The sequence below is a fragment of the Eutrema salsugineum genome, unplaced genomic scaffold, assembly GCF_000478725.1.
Source record: "Eutrema salsugineum unplaced genomic scaffold, Eutsalg1_0 scaffold_1, whole genome shotgun sequence".
Taxonomy (NCBI): domain Eukaryota; kingdom Viridiplantae; phylum Streptophyta; class Magnoliopsida; order Brassicales; family Brassicaceae; genus Eutrema; species Eutrema salsugineum.
The window spans coordinates 16,978,326-17,003,833 of NW_006256909.1; the positions used below are offsets into that span (position 1 = coordinate 16,978,326).

Genomic DNA, 25,508 nt, shown 5'->3' on the forward strand with positions numbered 1-25,508 from the left:
ACCGGTCCACCTAGCCCTGCTTCGTGAGGGAGATGAACAGGAAGGTGTTCCATAACATCAAAAAATGATGGCGGGAATATCTTTTCTAAATTGCACAACAAGATTGGAATATTCGCTGTCACTTATTCTATTACATCATCTGATAATGTTCGTGTACTAAGATCCCGGAAAAAAACGACAATGCCTGCATTAATACATATATAGATAATATTAAAAATTTGGTATATACATATTATAATAGGAATAAAGTGTAGTTAATATATAGTAGTAACAATTTGCCTCCAACAGCTTCATGGCCATTTTTGGGCAAGAGTTCAGTAAATGCAAATGGGAGTAATCGTGGCAGTCATGGCTTTTCATCCCTGAAAACTTTACCCCTGATAACACTTTGACCATTTTTATGGATCACTTTAATATCTTTTACAGGTGTTTTTACTCCATTTTCAAAGATTTTCAAAGGATTTCTATGTTTCCGGATTTTAAAGGACTTTTCAGGTAATTTGGGATAAAGAGGCACAAATTGGAACAAAAAGACTCTTTTGGATAAATGCAGACCGTCAGAACTCTCATGGAGAGACATTAACCTTCTCACCGTCTGATCACCCTCAAAATTGGACAACTTATAGAAGAATCAACCAGCTTTCAAATGCACTTGGTTTGGAGACATTCCAACGGTTGGATCTCAAGATATTCCATTAGCCCCGGAGCCCCTCGAAGACGGCCAGCAAGTCACGCGACCGCGGCCAACAGCCTATTTCCCGCGGTCAGAAGCCTCCCGACCGCAGCCAACCACTAAATCCCCGCGGTCACGTCACTCCCGACCGCGGCCATCAAGCTCCGAATTAAAGCCCATATTTCTGAAGCCCAAAGTCATTCTCAGCCTCAATTCTGAAACCCTAGAGACCATGGAGTATTGAAGACTATAAATACTTGTCATTTAGGTCGTTTTTAGACACCACCCTTCATACTTTACAGAAACCCTTTTCCTTTAGCCGTTTTTATGCGATTTTTGTAGAAGATTGTTCAAGTCCGAGTTCTTCAATAGAGAAGCTTTCTTCATCTCTTTTCTTTACTATTTTTCATTACTTTTATTAAAACCAATGATGATGTCGACCTCAGCCATATCTGATTAGATCCCGAGTTGGGCTTAGAGGTTCCCGAAAGGGGCTCTCATAATCGATTAAGACATCTAGGTTTATAGATCTGGGATTCCGACCTGTTCTCTGTTTATTCTTGTTCTTATTGCATGTATGCTTGATTGATCACCTAGTATCTGATCTAGATAGTTAGTGTTGCGAAAGTTTTCATTAAGTATCAGCCCTAGAATGAAACAGGCAATTTTTCCATAGGAGTGGAAACCTACCTGCGGCGAGATCGTGAGTATTGACGAGTCTTGTGCAGCTCTTGCGTTCTCTCCCTTCCAGGGCCAGAGTGGAAACCTACTGGTCAGGGTTGTGAGAAACAGTTGGTTATGATCACGATAGTGACGTAGTCATACCGCCGTACTCTAGCTCTAGAACCACCTGTATATCGATATCCGTCAATCCCAATCTATCTACCTTAGTGTTAAAACCGATTATGATCCCTGTAGAGTTCCCAAAAGCTCAGCGTTTTTGGCCATAGTTTACAAACCAATCGATTTTTACTTGTTTATTTAGATCTGCATTTCAATTGCCTTAGTTCGATATTTTACTTGCTTTACTTGCTTTCCATTCGATTTTTCTACTTGCTTTCTAGGATAGATTTATTTGCTTTCTTTAAGTTATAGTTTAGCAGGATGTATGTATGTGCGCTGTGATAATCTTTTTCATTAGATCACCAAACTTCCTTTACTTTTCCACTAAGACGTCCGATCGGCGAGAATATGTCAGGTACATCCTTAACTGCATATGTTTGGCCAACTCCGCCATCATCATATCGATGGATAGCTCTTTTGCGTGTTTATACTTAAGGTGCAAAATAGTACGAAGTAAAGTGCGAAGTCTCCTCAGTTAAGCTACCCGCCACAACTGAACCTTTTACTCTAGCTAGGGTTTTGGCTTTACCTTTAAGATGCTTCATGAAACGCTCAAATGAATACATCCACCTGTACTGAACTGGTCCACCTAGCCCTGCTTCGTGAGGGAGATGAACAGGAAGGTGTTCCATAACATCAAAAAATGATGGCGGGAATATCTTTTCTAAATTGCACAACAAGATTGGAATATTCGCTGTCACTTGTTCTATTACATCATTTGATAATGTTCGTGTACTAAGATCCCGGGAAAAAACGACAATGCCTGCATTAATACATATATAGATAATATTAAAAATTTGGTATATACATATTATAATAGGAATAAAGTGTAGTTAATATATAGTAGTAATAATTTGCCTCCAACAGCTTCATGGCCATTTTTGGGCAAGAGTTCAGTAAATGCAAATGGGAGTAATCGTGGCAGTCATGGCTTTTCATCCCTGAAAACTTTACCCCTGATAACACTTTGACCATTTTTATGGATCACTTTAATATCTTTTACAGGTGTTTTTACTCCATTTTCAAAGATTTTCAAAGGATTTCTATGTTTTCGGATTTTAAAAGACTTTTCAGGTAATTTGGGATAAAGAGGCACAAATTGGAACAAAAAAACTCTTTTGGATAAATGCAGACCGTCAGAACTCTCATGGAGAGACATTGACCTTCTCACCGTCTGATCACCCTCAAAATTGGACAACTTATAGAAGAATCAATCAGCTTTCAAATGCACTTGGTTTGGAGACATTCCAACGGTTGGATCTCAAGATATTCCATTAGCCCCGGAGCCCCTCGAAGACGGCCAGCAAGTCACGCGACCGCGGCCAACAGCCTATTTCCCGCGGTCAGAAGCCTCCCGACCGCAGCCAACCACTAAATCCCCGCGGTCACGTCACTCCCGACCGCGGCCATCAAGCTCCGAATTAAAGCCCATATTTCTGAAGCCCAAAGTCATTCTCAGCCTCAATTCTGAAACCCTAGAGACCATGGAGTATTGAAGACTATAAATACTTGTCATTTAGGTCGTTTTTAGACACCACCCTTCATACTTTACAGAAACCCTTTTCCTTTAGCCGTTTTTATGCGATTTTTGTAGAAGATTGTTCAAGTCCGAGTTCTTCAATAGAGAAGCTTTCTTCATGTCTTTTCTTTACTGTTTTTCATTACTTTTATTAAAACCAATGATGATGTCGACCTCAGCCATATCTGATTAGATCCCGAGTTGGGCTTAGAGGTTCCCGAAAGGGGCTCTCATAATCGATTAAGACATCTAGGTTTATAGATCTGGGATTCCGACCTGTTCTCTGTTTATTCTTGTTCTTATTGCATGTATGCTTGATTGATCACCTAGTATCTGATCTAGATAGTTAGTGTTGCGAAAGTTTCCATTAAGTATCAGCCCTAGAATGAAACAGGCGATTTTTCCATAGGAGTGGAAACCTACCTGCGGCGAGATCGTGAGTATTGACGAGTCTTGTGCAGCTCTTGCGTTCTCTCCCTTCCAGGGCCAGAGTGGAAACCTACTGGTCAGAGTTGCGAGAAACAGTTGGTTATGATCACGATAGTGACGTAGTCATACCGCCGTACTCTAGCTCTAGAACCACCTGTATATCGATATCCGTCAATCCCAATCTATCTACCTTAGTGTTAAAATCGATTATGATCCCTGTAGAGTTCCCAAAAGCTCAGCGTTTTTAGCCATAGTTTACAAACCAATCGATTTTTACTTGTTTATTTAGATCTGCATTTCAATTGCCTTAGTTCGATATTTTACTTGTTTTCCATTCGATTTTTTACTTGCTTTCTAGGATAGATTTATTTGCTTTCTTTAAGATTTAGTTTAATTCGTTATAAACAACCACCCTTTAAAACCAATCTAGTCTAGACATAAAGTTAAAAACCGTAGAAGAATACCAGGCACACAAATCTCTGTGGATTTGATCCCTAAATACTACAACTGATTAGCTGTGCACTTGCGGCTTTCATTTGTTTTGTTAAGGGTAAAACTTGTTCCCTCACGCAGTTGACACGACATCAAGTTTTTGGCGCCGTTGCCGGGGATTTGTTTTGCTGTCTTTTGCTATTTTTCTTGTTTTAACTTCTGTTCTAGACACCTGATCTCTAGTTTTTTCTTAAAGTTTTGCTGAATTATCTTTCCCTTCTTTTGTTTTTCTCTGAATTGCATGAATACCAGGCGCAGACCTGTAGAAAACATTCCAATTCTAGACGAGATAGACAGACACGAAAGAGAACTTCGAAGACTTAGACAAACGCAAGGAATGGCCAACGACGACCAGCCTGGAGATCCTATTAACCGAGCTTTAAATATGGACCAAGACGGGTCCGAACATGGAGAAAATGAAGAGAATGATCACCGAGGAGGTGATCATGCTCGACAAGATGGAGAGGAGGATGAGGTTCCTCTAAGAAACCACCAGAACCGCGAGAGAGAAGAACGTGAAGACCTTGAAGCACCCATCAATGCAGCCGATGGTGACCAACAAGGAATGCAGCCGAATGGACGCGTTAACTGCCCTGTACAGCCAGCAAATCAACACCGAAGACAAGCTAGAAACCATCGCATAGCTGATTTTGATGCACCTACTCAAAATTTTCACAACCGATCTGCAATTCAAGTTCCATTTCCGAACCGGAATGAGTTTGAAGTCAAGCCTCAAATCATTTCATTGGTAAAGCAAAACTAATTCCATGGAGTTCCTTCTGAACACCCAATGGACCATATCGAGCTCTTTGAAGAAATCTGCAGCATGATTAGAACAAACCAAGTTCCACCAGACTATTTAAAGTGTAAGTTGTTCCCTTTTTCATTAGCAGATAAAGCTCACCGTTGGTTGAAATCTTTGCCTGCAGGATCGATCACTAATTGGGAAGAATGTAAAACTGCTTTCCTGAACCACTTCTATACTAAGTCAAGGTCGAACCAGTTGAGAACAAAGATCTCAAACTTTCAACAAGGGCCAAATGAATCTTTCTATGAAGCCTGGGAACGTTTTAAGGAGTATGAACGTGATTGCCCTCACCATGGATTTCATGGATCAAGCCTGCTGAGCACATTTTACCGAGGTTTGCAACCAAAATATAAACTTTCACTTGATACAGCTAGCAATGGAGATTTTGGACAAAAGACGATAGCCCAAGGAAGAGCCCTCATCGAAAATTTGGCTCAAGCCAATATCAATGATTGTCCTGAGTATGATCGATCGACGAAGCAAACCGGAACAGACAACCAGGAGATAACCGAGCTGAAGAACATGATGAGCCAGCAGCAACAATCACCCAATCCATGCTTGTGAGACCAACAATGGCGCAGAAGATGAAGGACCTAGTGATATTGATCACATTAATCAAGCCTTTCAAGAAGAAGATGTGAACTATGTAGGAGCACTGGTGCCATATCAAAATCGCTCCAACAATGGCTTCAACAACAACTTCCGGATTGCAAATTACAACAATCTCTCTTACCGCAATCCAAATGTGGAGAATCCTCAAGATCAGTACTACCCACCTCAGCAAAAATCCTTCCAAAACAAGTTTCAAGGTGGAAACTTGGAGGAACAGGACCATATCAACCGCGACAGCCATATAACTACCAAAGTACGGGTTTTAACAATCAATTTGTACAACAGCAGGGAGTCACGACGAACCAGCTAGCTTCACAAATCGGTAGGCTTGAACAGTCTATCCAACAGCTCGTTATGACGAACGAAAAAGCATCTAAAGACGTGAACGTGAAAGTTGACTGCATGTACAATGATCTGAACGGGAAGTTGGAATCTTTATCTTCGCAGGTCAAAAAGCTAGACGTGCAAGTCGCCCAAACAGCCGACTCTATGAAGAGGCAAAGTGGAGTTCTTCCAGGAAGAGTTGAAGATAATCCTAAGAGGTTTTGCAACGCCATAACCACATTGCCCGAAGAAGAGGCCAGGACCGATGGAAAGAAAGAAGAACCCCCATCTTTTCGATGCCAAGCAGCCACCATTTAAGGTACCTGAACGATCACCGTTTCAAAGGCTTACAAAAGCCGATGATCTGGGACGTTTTGTTTTCCAATGTTTCATTTCAGGAATCAAGTTCACAGACTGTCTGTGCGATTCCAGAGCCAATGTCAACATCATGTCAAAGACATTTTCCAAGAAATTGGGCAAAAAAACCTTAAGGACATCGACGGTTAAGGTTATTTTTGGAGATTCATCTCAAAAAGATACTGAAGGGGCGATTCATGATCTGCAAGTTCTAGTTGGAGACAAAAATTCCAGCAGATTTCCAAGTCCTGGAGATGGATAAAGACAAGGAGAGGCCACTCCTTTTCGGGAGACCATTCCTAGCTACCATAGGAGCAGTAATCGATCACGCAAACCGGCATGCTGTTTTCCTCAATGTGGATCGCAGAAGGTACTATCCGACTATCCTAGACGATTTTCCAAGCAAAGGAAACAGGCCCAAGGAGAAAGAAAAAGAGAAGCCGAAGGCTTTTGCGAAGATCAAGATCATCATTCCACCAGATGCAACAGAAACTAGTGAGAACCAAATCCAGGAGCTGATCGAAAATACAAAAAGAGTTTTAAACAATGTTAAAGTCCGGAAGAAGAGTAAAGGGAAGAAGACGGCTCCTCAAGGAGAAGAAGTAAAACCTCCAGCTACCGGAAGTGATAAGGGCACATCAAGTGGAGTGCCATTCAAATCAGCCTAATTCTTCATGCCTACGTCGAGCTAAACGACTTAAAACAAAAGCGCTTAATGGGAGGCAACCCATTTAGATACTCTTTCTTTTAGTTTTCTTTTCCTTTTTTTTTACAATCTATGCTTTCTTTTTCTTTTAAGTTTCAGGTATTTTATAAGACAAAAACACAAAAAAAAAAAATCAGAAAAATAGAAAAACCAAGAAGAAAAGGGTAGGTTTTTAGCTGCTTGGCCCAGCAAAGACCAGAAAGTTGGACGAAGATCGTAGGAGGAAGAGCCGCGGTCGCGACCAACCGATCTGCGACCAAGGAAGCATCGACCGCGGCACCGTGAATGTGACCACGGCCGAGCCCTCAATCACCACGGTCACGCGTCTCCTGACCGCGGCCGTTGGTCGTTGAGGTGACGACGCGGATTTCCGCCGCTTTTCAAAGTTTTCCGGTGATTTCTGAAGTATTCCCGGTAAAGCCCGTAAAGATTCTCCGTAAGTTTTAAACTTTCCTTGCATGCAAAACAAGAAAGGTAAGTTCCCGTAAACTTAAAAATTCCCGGAAATTTTTCGTTTTTGCTACAAAAACGCTTTTTAAAGAAAAGAAACACACTTTTTGGATCAAAACTCCTTTTCCTCTTCTCTTTCAAAAGATTTGGAGATTTAGGAGATATAACACATTTTTCAATTTTTAATCTTTTTAAGAGGTTCTTGGCCCAAACCTCACTCTTTTTCAAAGCTGATTTCAATTCTGTCATCAAATCTCCCTTTCCAGCAAGGTATGAACCTCAAACTCGCCATTTTTAATTGATTTCAGAACTTAGGGTTTACTTAAAAAGCTCAAATCTCTGTTTATTGATGGTGGAAATAGCTTAAGAACAATAGATTATCCTTTTAGGTTATCTAAAACTCGTTTTTAACACCTAGCTTAAGAGAAATTGAGATTTTTGAAATTTGGATTCTACATGCTTTATAAAAATCGAATTTGGAACAGAAAAATTGATGAATCTGATTAAGTCTTGTGTGATTAGTATTGGGTAATCTTTAGATTTTACATGGAAATTGCTCATTAAATCCAATTTTTAGAAGATTTCTATGTTGAGAACATCAAAAATCTGAATCTAGTCATGAACTACTTGATTTCTTTGATTTAATGTCAATTCTGCTTGCTCATGGTTTTAATTAATCCCCTTATACTAGTATAACTGATCTTAATGTGTTAAAATCAGCATCCATATTCACTCTTTTTCCAAGAATCAATTCATTTTGCAGAAAATGGAACAAACCAGATCCCGAAGAAGCCGTCGCACTGGTGACAGCTCTGAGGACATTCCCGATGATGCTACTCTAGGAGAGTACATGCTGAACCAAGCCAGACTGAGAAGAAGAAACTATGTGATGAGATTGCTCCAGCACTCAAGAGAAACACGAGCAGCTCCCGAGCCACCACAGATTCGATACATTGGCAGGGAGACAAACCCGAGAGTGCACTATGCAAGACGTTCCAAGAAGCTGAACATCAAACCCACGCCTTGCATTGATTATCATACACTTGAGATGCTTGGAATCAGAGAGGATGTGATCTGGTACATCGATGCACTTAAGCTGAGACCCTAAATGGAGCTGAACCTTCCGACTTATCCTGAGCTAGTCCGCAAGTTCTTAGCAACTATTACACTCCACCACACGAAGAGGAGGAACCCCAGAGCATCAGATGACATCCTTTCATTCTCTTTCCGCGGACAGCCTTACTCGCTCACCATTTCTAAGCTTTGCGAAGCTCTTAAGCTTCCATACACCGATGGAATTTACCTTGAAGATGAATCCGATCTTAACTTGTGGAGAGAGATGGGTCATGGAGTCTATGATAGCGGGAGATCCAAGTCAGCCCTTCTTACGCATCCTGCAGTGAGAGTTGTGCACAAACTCTTAGCACACACGATTTTCTCTAGAGCCAACATGGGATATGTTTTGAAGACTGAGCTCATTACACTTCAGATTCCGTTTATGGACGACCCACGACTTTCTTGCTTTTCCTGGATCATAGCACATAACATGGTCAAGGTGAAGCATGATTTACATGGTTGCGAGGACGCTACTCCAGCCTACGGGAGTGCTATTACACCGATACTACAGGCTGTAGGATTCGATTTCTCATCTGATGATCCACTTTCCGATGTCTGGTATGACCTACTTTATCTCTCTCGCGATCACACTATCTCTCGTGCCGCTTTCGATCCGGACAGGTTTGGTTACAAGTATTGCACTGGCACTGAGGAGCACCGAGTCAGCTTGCCTTCAGCATCTGTCCCGAGATTGTGTAACGGAGGACGTCCGCGATGGACTCCGGAACCTGATGATTTTCTGCCATTTGTACCTCGTCTACCATTCACCATTGGCCAATACATAGTGGCCAAGGCAAAACGTGATGCAGTTGCGGCCCGTGCTCACTTTCAGCCATCTGTTTCGACCGGCCACACCTCATCATCGACATCATCGCACAAAAATTCTGATCTGGAGCACAGAGTTGAGAGACAGGGACGACGCTTTGAGCGCGTTGTCACCTTCCTACAGGAGCAGCACCAGTTCGCAGCAGACACATCGGAGGATGAGTGATTGATCAGCACTTCACTACCATCACGGTTCTATCATCATTTTCTTTTCTTTTATCTTATTTTATTTCGCTTTTATTCACCATCTTCTCACCAACTTTTTCACACTGGGGATAGGATATACTAGCTCATTTTATTTGACCTTAATATTAACATCTAATTTTCTCATCATTGATTTTAGGCAGGCATCAACATACACATCTAGGACGTCTTTTACCTTCACTTTTACCACTCTTTGTCGTCCTAGATGACCAGTTTATCTTTATCTGGTACCATACCCTAAACCCAAAACCCTTGTTTTCAATCCTCATGCATTCTCTCTTGAGTTTATATCAGCAGATATGTGCAAAAACGTCGGAGAGAAGAGGAGCGACGCAGTTTTCAGTCACTCGCAAAGGAGACTGAATGGAATTGGGAAGGAAGAGTATCAGAAACCTCATAAAGCTTTACAAGACAGATATTAACTGGTAATTTCGTGCTCTCTAAGACTCTATATCTAAAGGTGTTCCCTCTCTTTAAAAAAAAAAAAAAAAAAAAAAACCAATAAAAAGAGAGAGGGAAACAAAAAAGCCTAATGAGTCTTAGATTGACGAAATTTGTGGAGCAATAAGCAACCACTATTCGTTTAAGGAGCTATGGTTTTGAAAGATTTACAAAAATCTAAGTCTGGGGGAGTTAGGAGAGAACCTGAGGAGGAAGACCAGGAATCTATGGCAAGAAGAAAGTGACTGAAAACTGTGGATACCAACAGCTTCACTCTCTCTAGCGGTTTTGCATAATATCCTGCATCCTCCAGATCTTCAGGTAACCCGTAAACACTTTAAGCCTCACCCCTAGAATAACCTTTTTGACAGCTAGCCTAGATTGCCTTGCCTAGACTTTCTTTGATGAGAACCACCAAGATTTTTAATGAATGTTAAGAGCTAGTTGACTGGAAGTTAGATCTTAGTGCATAGATTTCCGAATGACGGATTAACGGACTAGTTATGCCTGTATTGCTAGTGAGAATTTTCTAGGCTATTCCCGATTGATGCATAGTAGTTAATATTGGTCTAGAAGTTTGGTCTCTGAGATTTTGTTTAGTTCCTGCGTTTTCAAACCTCTCACCGAGATTTAGCCTTTGTTTTGTTTGAGGACAAACAAAAGACTAAGTCTGGGGGAGTTGATAACACCGGATTTTGACCATTTTTATGGATCACTTTAATATCTTTTACAGGTGTTTTTACTCCATTTTCAAAGATTTTCAAAGGATTTCTATGTTTCCGGATTTTAAAAGACTTTTCAGGTAATTTGGGATAAAGAGGCACAAATTGGAACAAAAAGACTCTTTTGGATAAATACAGACCGTCAGAACTCTCATGGAGAGACGAAGACCTTCTCACCGTCTGATCACCCTCAAAATTTGACAACTTATAGAAGAATCAACCAGCTTTCAAATGCACTTGGTTTGGAGACATTCCAACGGTTGGATCTCAATATATTCCATTAGCCCCAGAGCCACTCGAAGACAGCCAGCAAGTCACGCGACCGCGGCCAACAGCCTATTTCCTGCGGTCAGAAGCCTCCCGACCGCAGCCAACCACTAAATCCCCGCGGTCACGTCACTCCCGACCGCAGCCATCAAGCTCCGAATTAAAGCCCATATTTCTGAAGCCCAAAGTCATTCTCAGCCTCAATTCTGGAACCCTAGAGACCATGGAGTATTGAAGACTATAAATACTTGTCATTTAGGTCGTTTTTAGACACCACCCTTCATACTTTACAGAAACCCTTTTCCTTTAGCCGTTTTTATGCGATTTTTGTAGAAGATTGTTCAAGTCCGAGTTCTTCAATAGAGAAGCTTTCTTCATCTCTTTTCTTTACTGTTTTTCATTACTTTTATTAAAACCAATGATGATGTCGACCTCAGCCATGTCTGAGTAGATCCCGAGTTGGGCTTAGGGTTCCCGAAAGGGGCTCTCATAATCGATTAAGAGATCTAGGTTTATAGATCTGTGATTTCGACCTGTTCTCTGTTTATTCTTGTTCTTATTGCATGTATGCTTGATTGATCACCTAGTATCTGATCTAGATAGTTAGTGTTGCGAAAGTTTTCATTAAGTAGCAGCCCTAGAATGAAACAGGCGATTTTTCCGTAGGAGTGTAAACCTACATGCAGCGAGATCATGAGTATTGACGAGTCTTGTGCAGCTCTTGCGTTCTCTCCCTTCCAGGGCCAGAGTGGAAACCTACTGGTCAGGGTTGCGAGAAACAGTTGGTTATGATCACGACAGTGACGTAGTCATACCGCCGTACTCTAGCTCTAGAACCACCTATATATCGATATCCGTCAATCCCAATCTATCTACCATAGTGTTAAAACCGATTATGATCCCTGTAGAGTTCCCAAAAGCTCAGCGTTTTTAGCCATAGTTTACAACCCAATCGATTTTTACTTGTTTATTTAGATCTGCATTTCAATTGCCTTAGTTCGATATTTTACTTGCTTTACTTGCTTTCCATTCGATTTTTCTACTTGCTTTCTAGGATAGATTTATTTGCTTTCTTTAAGTTATAGTTTAATTCGTGATAAACAACCACCCTTTAAAACCAATCTAGTCTAGACATAAAGTTAAAAACCGTAGAAGAATACCAGGCACACAAATCTCTGTGGATTCGATCCCTAAATACTACAACTGATTAGCTGTGCACTTGCGGCTTTCATTTGTTTTGTTAAAGGTAAAACTTGTTCCCTCACGCAGTTGACACGACATCAACCCCCTTCTCAACAGATTTAGAAAGATTAGAAACATACCCATCAGGAACTTAACGTCAGATTAAAACCATTTGAACAATGCTGACTTCTGTTCTGCACTCAACCGAAATACAGGAACTGGTGCTTTCCTGTTTCTCAGTATATACAATTCAGTTCTGTTGCATAAATCAGGCAAGTCCAATCTTGACTTACCATTGTCTTTTTTTCTTCCCGGCATGTTCATCACTGTATGCATGATGTTATCAAAAAAAAATTTCTCAATGTGCATGACATCAAGATTGTGCCTGAGCAGATGATATTTCCAATACAGAAGTTGCCAAAAAAAATACTTTTCTTGTGCAAATTATGATGAACTCCGTAACCTTTAGGCATATTTTCTGGAGTGTGCCAGTTTTCCCCACGAGTTATCGTTTCCTCTGCCTCCCAATGCTCGATTTGCGCTTCAATATCAGCTCTTGTTTAATATACGAGTGGAGGGACACATACACTTTTATTCTTCCTAAATAACCTCTTGTTCCTCTGATATGGATGGTTTCCCGGTAAAAACCTGTTGTGACAATCAAACCAGCATGTTTTTCTACCATGTTTTAGCTGAAACGCATCAGTTCGATCAAGACAATAAGGACAAAATAACCTCACGTGTGTAGTCCATCTTCATAACATACCGTATGCAGAGAAATCCCTTATTATCCACATAAGCACAACCCGCATAGTAAAAATTTTCCCCTTGGAACAATCATATGTTCGAACACCGGTATACCACAACTGATTCACATGTATGAGTGGCTGCAGAAATACATCGAGAGATTGCTTCGGATGATTGGGATCTGGGACCAAAATATTCATAAAAAGAAATTTTTTTTGCATACACATATCTGGGGAAAGGTTATAAGGGGTCAGGATTACTGGGCATAAAGAATATTGTCTACCAGACATACCGAATGAACTAAAACCGTCAGTGCACAGACCAAGATAGATATTTTGTTTGAACTTGGCAAAATCTAGGTATACCCGTATTGAAGTGTTTCCACGCTTTTGCATCTGATGGATGAGTAACTTCTCCATCTACTTGTGTATGTTATGCATGTCATCTAATCGATGCAGCTGTCCTTTCAGATTGATAGAGGCGTTTCAACCTATCAGTTATAGGAAGATACCACATCTGTTGGTACGATATTTTTTTTTACGCCCAGAAGTTTGCGGCCTGTATCTTGGGTTTTGGTAAAATCAACATTCCTGCAGCTTTATTATCATCTTTCCAGAAAATCATACAATTATCAACACATATAACTATAATCTCAGAAGGTATACCAAGACTAGAAATCAATTTTTATATTTCATAGTATGCTGCCACTGCCAAATTATCCTTCAGGAGATACTCTTTCATAAGATCAGCCAAATCATCTATGCAAACCTCAGCTAAGTTATGATCTGTTTTAATTGAAATCATCCTAGCTGCCAACGATAATTTAGATTGGCCTTCTCTACATCCTTCATAGATTGGTTGATTAGCATTGTCTAACAAATCATAAAATCGATTAGCATCTACATTGGGTTCCTCAACAACATTACCAGTATGCGTTTCATGAAATGCATTTGTAACCATCTCATGCATCCTATCATGATCTGGACCTTGATCAGATTGATACTGATTAGGCTGATAATCATTTGATACATCAAATTCAACATGAATTTGATAATTACTACTACTACCAGTATTCCCATGAGCATTACTGCCATATCCTTCTACATGTTGATACCAAACAAAATATTGCGGCATGAACCCTCTATTTAATAAATGCGTCCACACTGTTTGGATTAGAATATACCTTGTATTCTTGCATTTCAGACAAGGACAAAACATCTTCCCGCTTTCTTTGATTCTCACCATATTTGTGGCATGATACATTAATATTTCCAACCCATTTTTGAATTCTTCTGTCAACGCCCCTTCTGAATCTTTTTGCATATACATCCAGTTTCTTAGCTCATATATAGACATGCTGAATAAAATTAAAAAAACTTTATATATATATATATATATATATATATATATATATATATTTGGTTGTTATTGTGTTTGAATGATGTTGTTGTGAATGAAAGAGGAAACGATGTATATATATATATATTTATAACAAAATTTTGCTTTTTACGATGCTTTTACGATAGTTTTTACTTTGATTTTACATCGCTTTTACATCGCAATACTCAATTTACGATGATTTTACATCGATTATATTTCAACGACCATAGGTAGGTGAACATGTTTAAAATATTTTTGACCTACATTATAATTCGACGTAAAAACATCGTAAGATTACATCGAATAACTTACGACGTTTTTACGTTGTAAAAATACATCGTTTTTATGACGATTTTGCATCGACAATAATGCTCGTTTTAAACGACGTAAAATCGTCGTAATGTGTCATAAATGTTAATTTAGAATATAATTATATAAGTCATATTTTTCACATGTTATCAAATTTAAAATTAATACTCCCTCCGTTCAGAATTATTTGATGTTTAAGGTTTTTGCACACAGATTAAGAATTCATTTAATTTTTTTTTCTACACTAAAATTATTATTTATAGTTTATTTAAATATAATTTAATCAATAAGAAAACAATTTGTAGAATATAAGATAAAAAAAATTAAAATTCATTAAATTTTACATTGAAAAGAAAACATGAAATCATTCTGAACAAAAAATCTTCTAAAATATCAAATAATTCTGAACAGAGGGAGTATAGTTTATCGTTTATTCCTGTATTATGCATAATTTAATAATCTAGTGTAAGATATTTTATTATTGTCGTACAAATTTTTTTTCCAACCATTATCGTATATTTTAACGTTACACTAGCTAATGTGCTCGCACCGTATGCGGGTTACAAATGCGTAAATCAAATGTTAGAATTAAAAAAAATATAATTTAATAATTATATGTTATAAGAATTCTATTATTTTTTATTTATTTATACTAAATTAGAATTGTGAATGAATTTTTTAAAAAAAGAAAAATTAAAATCAATAATTATTCACAAATGATATATGTAATCCATCGATAAAGTTTAATATAAGTGTGCCATTTAATTTTTCACCATATCCATTACATGCAATCTCATTGACACATTGACACTTTTAAATAAAAACGAATTGATATGATCTTTTAAAAATTTCCTCTATCATAACCTACAAACTCCACACACATATTTTGCAGATCGATTGTGATTCTTTATAGTTTTAGAGGTTATGTTGGTAATTATTTTAAAAAACTATGTAGAGAAAAAGAGAGCTAGAAACCATGACGTTATTTTAAGGTTGGTGTTTCAACATTTCCATTGGCTCCGTTGAGTTGGAGATTGATAGGATCAAAGATTCATAGCATTGAAAATTTTCTCAAAACAAATATCAGTCGCATAAGCCAATTATTTTGTTTAAATATATTATCAATATTTTCTATGTATTTTTTTTTTTTTAGTTTTCGTAAGAAACTCAATTCATAATTTTATCCACAGTTGCTTCTTATATAAGAGCAACAAAAGAATTTCTTTGTTCTCTGTGATTTGTCAAAAAAAAAATTTTTTGTTATCATGTGGATCATGCAATAAATAGAAATTATTAGAATCCCTAAATTTTCATAATTAGAAAGTATGAGTCACATAGAATATATAAAATGTAACTGAAATTTATAAATTCATGTACAATTTAGATGCTTTATATATATGTTATTGTCACAATAGATCAATAAATCAACATTTTCTTTTATTATAAATCTGTGCAAAAATAATATTCAATATTAATCTTGTGTATTTTTGAAATATTTATTAACATATAATATATTTTTTTATATGGTTGACAGCCTTATCAAAGCCATCGAATACGAACATATAATATTTTAGCCATATTTAAAAAAAAAACCACAAATGAAAGGATTATATTCAGTACAATCTCCATGAATCAATTCAAACACAAATCCATAAAAAATATGTGACTGGTTCCTTATGTGTGCTTTAATAAAGTTTAGAAACAAAGAATCAAGTTTGCAATGAGCAGCAGCAACATCAACACTGAACTGCTTTAGACGAAGTAATTTCCTTCTCAGTTTGATTTCATCATCATGCAGAATCCACACACAAAAAAAAAATAACACAAGCCACCAAATGTATTAAGAAACGAAATATGTGACTTGAACCAAAAGGTAAAACGATTAAATTGTTTTCCCTCGAGAGGCTTCTTCATCTTCTGACGTCCTCATGTCTTAAATTCATTCTCTGTTATTACAATACTCTTTGATTGCACTATCTTCTGCATAAGTGTCGTCTCCTACTTTTTCTCTCTTGAAGTATATATTCTAAAGTCAAAAAAAGTCACTAAACTAAACCACTTTTAAACACAAAAAACTTATCTTTAGAGACATGTAGATAGAGAAACACATACGCTGTAATACGAAGTATAAAGGATGAACAAACGTTGATTAATACTCTGTTTTTTCAAAAACTGCAGGAACATGAAGAAGAGAAAGCAGAGGTACACTCCTTAGTTAAAGGTGAAAGGAAGCAAGATGTTTGAAGTGGAGGTGGTGTTCTTAGCAGAGGATTCAATGAGAACGTCAGTTGGTAGAGACGACGACGTTAACGATTAACTCTCATTATTGTAATTATGGTTGGCTCGATGAACATAGTGTGTTTTGGCCTTTTAGTAGGATAATGGCACTTGTAAATTTGTAATGAACATTCCACCAGCAGAATAAAGCTTTTTTCTGCAGCTTTCTTTTCTTCTTTTTTTTTAAAAAAAATCTAACTTTAAAGAACTGATACGGCTTCTGAGTTTGCGAAGCAAACTATCCTTGAGATTAAGGCCATCACATCTTAATTTCCCATCATGTGATATCTTATCGCCTCCACTAAGTTCTTTTGTCAGATGAAATTGAACCATCTTATATACACAAAATGATCATATGAAAGAGATCGGTGTGTATAGATTCATATGATGTACTTGTTAGCACTGCTCTCGAATATCCCTTGGGATACAACTTTATTGTCGTAGAGAATATTACAGTGTACCTGTTAGCACTGCTGAACAAATACATATATGCATGATATGTTGAAAATACTTTAGACTCACCATTTTCTTCCTCCCATTAAAAAGCTATCTGATACATAATGATTCTTTTAAGCACCAAGAAATCTTTAACACCCTAGGAGAACTTGGGGAAAGGGAGTTTTTCATCGAAAGAAATGACTTCCCAATTGGCAAAAGGTGAAGCAACCATCACATCAACACTAAACTCACATTGTTCTCCCTCGAAGATATATCCATTTTTAGGGTCATTGAATGTTTCGAGTGAAAGGACTTGTGATAATCCCCACACCATTCTTAATGCGTTGAATCGCTTCACTTCCAGAATATTAACCTCCGAGTTTCGTGGAGTAATTTGGTATTATATTTAGTGTTAAATTTGTTCCATATGATAGAGCTTAAGCATTCTATTTCTGTATTTAGTAAATAACGAATGTTATTAGGGTTGTTAGGTTTTACTAAATATCGGTTTTATTAAATTTGAAAAATAGTTTGATTTATAATGTAATGAAGCATTAAACCAATGTTTCTAAACCAATGCTCACATTCATGCAAACCAATGTTTCCATTTGATCAACCAAGCCAAAAAAATATTATTTTGTATTGTTTTTACGATCATGTTTTTAAAAATTAAAATGCAAGGAAATTTAACAAACAAATATATTCATCAATAAAGAATAAAAAAAATGAATCTAAAATATTATTAGATTTTCAAACAATTAAATGGAAAATTATATTAGTCTGCGCAAGGCACGGAAAAGTCAACTGTTTGAAATGGAAAATAAACTATGAAAATAAATAAGCAACAATCAGTCACGAATAGAATGTATATTAAATTTTCGTTTTGTTCTTTAGCACTATCACCTACCTTGAATCTCTCAGATCAAATGTGATTGTCTCATCTTCGCTGTAACCACCGGTATGTTTTATATTGTATGAAGCATATCCTTCCCATGCTTTGAATTTCCCAACATTAATCATTTCTCCAATTGAATCTTGTATTGAGAAAAAATAATGAGTTATAGGGTTTGCTGAAACAGCAGAATAATATAGTAAATAATATTTATTTTTCTATACACTAACATGGTAAGTAATCATTTAAATAAATGCAGTTTTTAATTGTTTGGAAATTGACGAAAGAAAAGAAGTTCTGATTGCAGGGCAAATCTTCCTTTTGTATGATGGTATTACTTTGGAAAAGAATCTTTGATAGATGGTTAGTAGCTCGAAAGCCCCCAGAACAGGAATAACCTCAAAAATTTTGATTTGTAATCCAATTTTCTTCAAATAACCTCTTTGAAAAGAAGTCATAATTTGGAGCATAGACCAAACCTTCAATTTTAGAACCATGCACGAATAATAGAAATGAAATATGAGGATTCAAGTAGTAAATAAATCAAAGCCAAAGAAGGTGGTAAATTTTAATTTACATATCAAACATGTTCATACAAAAAATGGAAGCCAATATTTTTTCAGAGTTGGGCATAGACTGGATCCAAACACGAAGTATCTTCACGAAAACAGTTGTCTCATACCACCGAGGTGTTAAACAGGAAACACCAAAAACAATTGGATCAGATCCAATAGGCTTCATAGTAGGTTCAAAATAACCCTCATTGTTTTTTTTCTTGTACACAATCCGAGACCTGTGTCCTAAGTAAAGGAAGATCAACAAAAACAGTTTTTCTGATGAAGATAAACCTGTGTTGGATATATGAACATCATCGTCACTGTTAGAAGGAGCATAATCAACATCCTCTTCATCACCATCAGAATCTTTTGTTTCATTGTCACCATCACCATCACAATCATCCTCACTATCAGTACTTCCATCATCACAAGAAGAATCATCTCCTTCAACAATATTCCTCTTCTTCTCTATCACCTTCAACATATTCCTCCTCATCATCATCACAAATGAAATAAATATTGAGCAATACAAAAGAATACGTAGAAGAACAATGTAGAATAGATATGTTTAATAAGAAAATTCCCAAAACTAATAATCCTCAAGAACAAAAACACATAACCTTTTAAAAATTAAATATGATAGAAAAGAGAAATCATGAGGTATCATGCATCTTATTGAATTAAAAAACGACAGATAAATCTCCAAACACGTAAAGGATTCACCATAGCATCACAATTTAACAGAGTTAAGTAAGCTTTTAGAAGACATAACGGAGTACTCTAGTGGCTTGCCTCTAAAAAAGCTTCAAAGTACTCAGCATCATCATCAATGAAACGATTTCCATTGGCTTTTTCTTTGATCCCAGATCCAGTGAGAAGCAAACTTCGAGTAAACTTCTGGGTGATTAGAATTACATTGGAGCCAGCTTGAAAATTGGTTTTCGTCAAACGTAGTTATTGTAGGGTTTAAAGGGTTGTTTACAGCTACAAAAATAGAACGATATGTATGAGTTTTATAAGGTTATAAAATATATGTTAATACTTTTTTAGAAAAACATTAGTATATGTTTATCTGATGACTTCATGAGTTTTTAGTTAGAATGAAGAAGAAGGAAGAGATTAGAGAATTTTGAAAATTATGAGAGAATTAGAGAAAAGTGTTTGATATTTATACTAAATTATAAGAAATTGACATTTTTGTTAGATTTTATCTAAAATTTGTTAACATAAAAAATGGTAAACATTTAAAATGATTTTTTTAATATAAAAACGTTTTTGATTAATTATTTTATAAATTTCGGTTATATATAATTTCAAAAACGGTTTAATTTTACAGCGAAATTAAGCATTAAACCATAATAATTTATATCGGTTTATTTTAAGTTATTTTTGACACATCAGTAGATAATAACCAATCAAAAAATGACACATAATCGGTAAATAGGGTAAAAATGTCTTTTTGCAGCCGAAACTCATTCAAAAGCTGACACGTAAGCAAAATACCCTGAAACTCGCTCTTAGTGCGACACGTAAGCAAATCAATATAGATTTTTGAAATTTTAACGTTGATTTAAATGAACGTTGTTTTGTATTCTTAAGAAAAAAGCTATTAATTAACAAATCATCAAGATGGATCCGAATTTAATTCATTAATACAAAGAGATGACAGCGAAGGCTGAGAATGGTAAACTGGTGTTTTTTACTCGCCCTTGGAGGTTTTTCCGGTAATTAAATTACATCCCTCAATTTTTAATAGCACACAGATTAGCTCCTAAATTTATATATGTCAACTAAACAACCCAACATCTCTATGTCTTCACTCTTCGAACATACAGTGGGACTTTATTTTATTAATTTATTATTTGGTTGATAAAACTAGTTTGGGACCGGAAATATTTACTGCTTTATCGCAGTATTAATTTATGGAGTATTAGTTAATAGAGGTTCGAACAGTCCCATGGTGAATGAAACATATGGTGATAATTCCAACCATTACCGCTTAATTTTGAGAGAGAGAGGTGTTAATCTTTACTTCATAGACATAAGGAGCAAGACGGTACAGACATAACAAACATCTTTTGAGTTTTGTACACTAAAACCCCCAAAAAAACTTATCCCAAGTTGTGCAAAGATACCCAAAAGTCAAACACTTGTAAGTAACCAAAATAAGGTCTACACAATGGGAGGAATGGGGTCTATCAAAACCTTGATTCTGCACAAATTGCTTTCCTTCTTACTTCATGTCACTAACCGAGAAAAAGAGCAAAAGATTTAACCGCGACTTCGACTTGATTACAATCTGCAAGAAACCAATAAATATCGAATTCAGACGAAGAAAATATGAGTACAAATATCAAAACCACATCTTTGATTTTCTGATTTCTCAGTGCACGACCAAAACCGAAGAAAACTCACAATAAACTCTCTCTCCCTAACAAAATTCTAATCACATACAGCTCAAACCCGTATATATATATGAAATCAGACACCAAGTTGCACCATTTATATACAACCTACAACATGTCTCAAGCTAATGCAAACTTATATGCTTTTGTTTAAACATGAAACACCCATTTGGAGCCATTGCTTCATTTGTGAAATACTAAACCATTTTAACTTAGTTTTACCTGGAAAAATTTGGCGGCCTGGTTAAGAACGATTTTAATTACAAATGGCGAGCTTGGGGCTCCATTCACTAGATATTCCATAGTCAAGGCTGAGCTCAGTCATGGGAGGAATGTTCTCAGCAGCAAAAAGCATAACCCGAGGGAACATCAGATTGTTGTGATCATGTAGTACTAACTGAACAATGACATTCGGATCAGTACTGTGGCTTATGTAGCAAGCAACATTCCTCATCTTCGACACATCCATAGCAAAATCAACAGGAGGAATCTGAGGATACGAAGGTCGCTCGTAATCAGGAAAGACCTGAGACAAATCCCCCCAGGCTTCCCATCTAGCAGATGAAAACCGAGCAGGGTATACCAATGTATCACCATTCATGGTCAAAATGTTCGCTTGTTCCCTTGTCAAAGCAACCCCGGCATACTCACAAATAAAACCACCCGCATGTAATATATCCAAAGACCGAACTCCCCAACCCGTCTCAACTGATCTGAACACTTCTAGTCTGTTCCTCAAACCCTTTTGAGTCACACGGTTTCGACAATTTGGTGGGCACTGACACGCCGGTCCACACTCATGTATCAACGGTCTCTGTCGTATTAGATTCCCATTGTAATCATAAGCAAACTCGCCACCATTTTTAGTCGCACAAAGGCAGCCACCGCTACATCCTGAGATACAGTTGCATCCACTTGCATTACTGCTCCGTTGAAATAGTAAGCCAGGAGGAAACGAAGCTTTGGCTAGGTACTCGTAATACAAAGGTTCTTGATCGTTGTCAATGTCGTTAAACAAGTAGACAGGAACATTCTCCTTCTTATTCGAGATATCGAAACTGATGTAACCAGTCGGTCTCACAGATAACGGGTTGGTTTTAAGGGTCTTGGCAAGCTTCATAACCGAGGTACCCATCTCGACCTGTCCTTCGATTCTCTCAAGCCTAAATTTAAACACACCGAAACCAGACTTGCCAACATCAAACCATGAATCAACAATCCTAAACAGCCCATCATACACATAAACTTTGCTTGAAACCGAGTTCTCGTACTTAAACCCTCTAATCACTCTCACTTCAATCCCATAATACATACTCCGTTCCATGGCAAGATTCCCACCTTCTAGCTTCTGATGTTCAGCTTGCCTACCAAGCTTGTCTTGCCCTCCATGTCCTGTATACATAATCACATCTCCTTGATCATCATCATCCTCATACCCACCTGAAACAATCACACTAGTAGCAATTGGCTCTCCATTAGAGCTACGGCTCCCTATGAGATAATCAATCCCAGCTTGTGTCTGTCCATGTAAACCAACAACACACAGCTCAAGCCTGAAAAAGAATATATCCCCAACTTGAACTCCAGGAATCGAACCCACAATGCGTTTGTCACGATTCATCCACAAGAGACGATCTTTCATCAACGAAGCAGCTTTACTATCAGGCCTACCTCTCCTCATCCCAATCCCCTCACGCTGATTTTCCATTATCAAGAAGATCCTAAGCGAATCGTAGATCATTCTCGTCTTCCGAACATATTCTCGGAACTGTCTCTCTCCTTCTGGCCCAACATCAGTGATCCTCACCAGCTCCGAAGAACGTTCCTGTGGCTTCGGCCTTCGAGTAACAACCGATTGGGAAGCGTCGCTGGTTGGGTAAGTAACCGGAGCCGGTTCTTCCTCCACCGGTACGATTGCGCCGGTAAGAGAATCGAGCACCGTGACGTCCTCGTGACGATTGAGGCGTTGAGCGAACGCTGAGCGAAATGTCTCCGCGACATTGTTGAACTCCGTGTACAAGCTGGGTTCGACGATGACGTTGGATTTGTTGATGGACGATGATGAAACCCAGGCTTGTGAGTCGGATTCAGTGCCTGGCTCGCGCTTTGGGATCAGTGACGGAATATGAGAAGTCATCTCCTTCGACGAGAGACCTAGATAAGAGAGGAGAAAAATGGTTAAACTGGGTTTTCTTTAGCAGCGAAATCGCAGAACTTGGTTATGGTTAAACTGGGTTTTCTTTAGCAGCGAAATCGCAGAACTTGGTTATGATTTCAAGTGGTGGAGAAGAAGATTTCGTCAGTCTCTCTACTCGAACTCTCTCCCTACAAGATTCAGTTCGTGATTTCTCAAATTTCTCGAAAATGAAAATCAGGTCTATATGGATCCAAACGGTTATTCCAAAACTAGATTCAGGTATAAAAGAAGAAACCCCAAAATTTTTACCTGTATATTTTTGAAATCAAAATCCAAGATCTCTTTGCTATGAAATAGGGCTCTTTAGGCTCCAAGCTTTGATTGATGTTGTGTTTGTTTTTTTGGTGGAGTTCTTTAGGCTCTTTACTTTGATTGATGGTGTTTGTTTGGTAATTGCCAAACCAAACACATCTATAAATATTTATGATATTTTTTTGGAAACTGAATTATTATAGAATATAGATTGTAAAAATTGATTTTTTGAAATTTTCATCCTTTTCTATTTTATCATTTTTAAGTAAGATGATGACGACAAAAAAAAAAAAGTAAGATGATTTTGATATTCTCTTTTTATTGGCGCCATCAAACCAAACATAGTTATAAACATTTATGATATAATTTAATAATTATTATTGAAAATTTTCATTTTTTGTAGAAAACCTGACATATCTAATAAAAGATACTATTAAATAGAGTAACATAAAAATTAATTTTAATTCCAAACATAGCATACTTAGATTAAAATTTTTAACACGCTAATAATTATATGGAAATATTTTTATTTTAAATAAAATTAATATATTATGTTTTAATTTCCTATTTCTTATATAAAATTTATTTTTTGCATTAGAAAAAAAATATTTGAGTCATTTTAATATAAAGTTGTGCTATTATTTGCAATTTCAACTAATAATGGTAAGTTAAAAACACAATTTTAAATGGATGCTCTTTTAGATTTCTTTACTATTTTATCATTTTGATTATTAACTTCTTTTTCGAATCTCTTTGTGTATCTTTATGGTTAATTATTCCAAAAATATATATATTCTTTCCTAAAATAAATCTATAATTTAATAAAAATACTACAAAGATTTTTTTCTATTATCACAAAACAATAATATTATTTTTCTTATAATAAAAATTGATAATTTAAAAAAAAAAATAATTATATAATTTTTTATGGTTTTTTTTAACATAAAAGTCTAAGATCTCTTAAGGATGAAATAGAGCTTTTTTAGGCTCTAGGCTTTGGATGATGGTGTGTTTGTTTGGTATTGCCCCATGTTCTAAAATCGCTACGATGAAATAGAGCTTTTTAGTCACTGCAATTTATTCCTAGACAGAGAGGTTAGGCGGTCAACCGATTTCCGACCACCTAAATATAATTTTTTTAAAATAGCGATTTATTATTAAAAATTGGTCTTCTTTTTAGCTTCATGTATGATGCTAAGAGAATCAAGGGTTACTTCTAGCTCACGTTTTAAATTTATAACCCTAAATATCTGCAAATGCACAGATGTACGTTATAATATTTAGGGGTCGAGCCACATAAATTTTAAGCTTTTAGTACGAATCAATCAAAACTTAAGTCTAGCAGAACTAGCAAAATGGGGGTTTTTTGTTTAAGTGTCACTAAATCTAAATGCAAACGAAATAAATAAGTTGTAAAATAATACGGATTAAGCGCTGGGTCTAAAAGGTTTTTGCAGGGGTTCATGAATTGATCAAAAGACAAACAAATTGATAAAGGTAATCATCTAGTGAGGATCCCAAACTCGAATAGACGCAGGTATGATTAGCCAACTCTCGTCATCCTAATCAACAAATCACTCAACACAGCAATTAACTCTCGCTTTCATGCTGCGAATAAGATCATGCATTAAAAACAGAATTCGTCCATGCTCACGATTCTCTATAGGTAGCTTTCGTCTCCTATAGCGATTTCGCTCGATCACTTCTAGATCTGGTAATTCGATACAACACTCTCGTGGCTCCAATTACTGAGATCAATTTCTAAGCGGTTAGCAACAGAAACAACGTAGGGAATAAGAATGAACGAAAGACTCCTAGAAGATTATATACCCTAAATCGAAAAAAGCATATGATCAAGACATGAAATTCCCTTTGAAAAATCTCTTAAAAATCCAACTGGGAAACTACTCAGACATAGCCGAGTTTAACATCACAAAAGTATTTAGAGTAGCAAAGAATTGAAATAGACAAAAGTTAGAAACGAAGAACAGATTGAAGCAGGAGGGCCGATGGTGCCCTCTCGGTGGCTCCTCTTCACGGCAAATCTCTCTCCCTAGGGTTCCTGGTGAAAAATGCGGCACACA

The 25,508-nt window shown here is 36.9% G+C and overlaps 1 protein-coding gene and 1 non-coding gene across 4 annotated transcripts; both read right to left on the reverse strand.

The window, feature by feature from the left end:
- Nucleotides 1-4,957: 4,957 nt before the first annotated feature.
- Nucleotides 4,958-5,063, reverse strand: LOC112082498. Its single transcript, XR_002897171.1, has one exon. It is a non-coding gene; the product is annotated as a small nucleolar RNA R71 (small nucleolar RNA).
- Nucleotides 5,064-20,574: 15,511 nt separating this feature from the next.
- LOC18030394 (histone-lysine N-methyltransferase family member SUVH9) lies at nucleotides 20,575-23,553 on the reverse strand. 3 transcript variants are annotated; one of them, XM_024149501.1, is made up of 4 exons: nucleotides 23,422-23,551; nucleotides 23,238-23,300; nucleotides 21,198-23,129; nucleotides 20,575-20,869 (listed from the first exon to the last, which is right to left on the reverse strand). In XM_024149501.1, exon 3 carries the CDS (start codon nucleotides 23,110-23,112, stop codon nucleotides 21,232-21,234), a length of 1,881 nt encoding a protein of 626 aa, XP_024005269.1. In that variant the 5' UTR covers nucleotides 23,113-23,129; nucleotides 23,238-23,300; nucleotides 23,422-23,551; the 3' UTR covers nucleotides 20,575-20,869; nucleotides 21,198-21,231. The 3 variants fall into 3 exon arrangements, with proteins under 3 accessions (XP_024005269.1, XP_006414898.2, XP_024005268.1); XM_006414835.2 differs by lacking the exon at nucleotides 23,238-23,300 and having other exon boundaries at nucleotides 23,422-23,553; XM_024149500.1 differs by having other exon boundaries at nucleotides 21,198-23,300.
- Nucleotides 23,554-25,508: the final 1,955 nt, after the last annotated feature.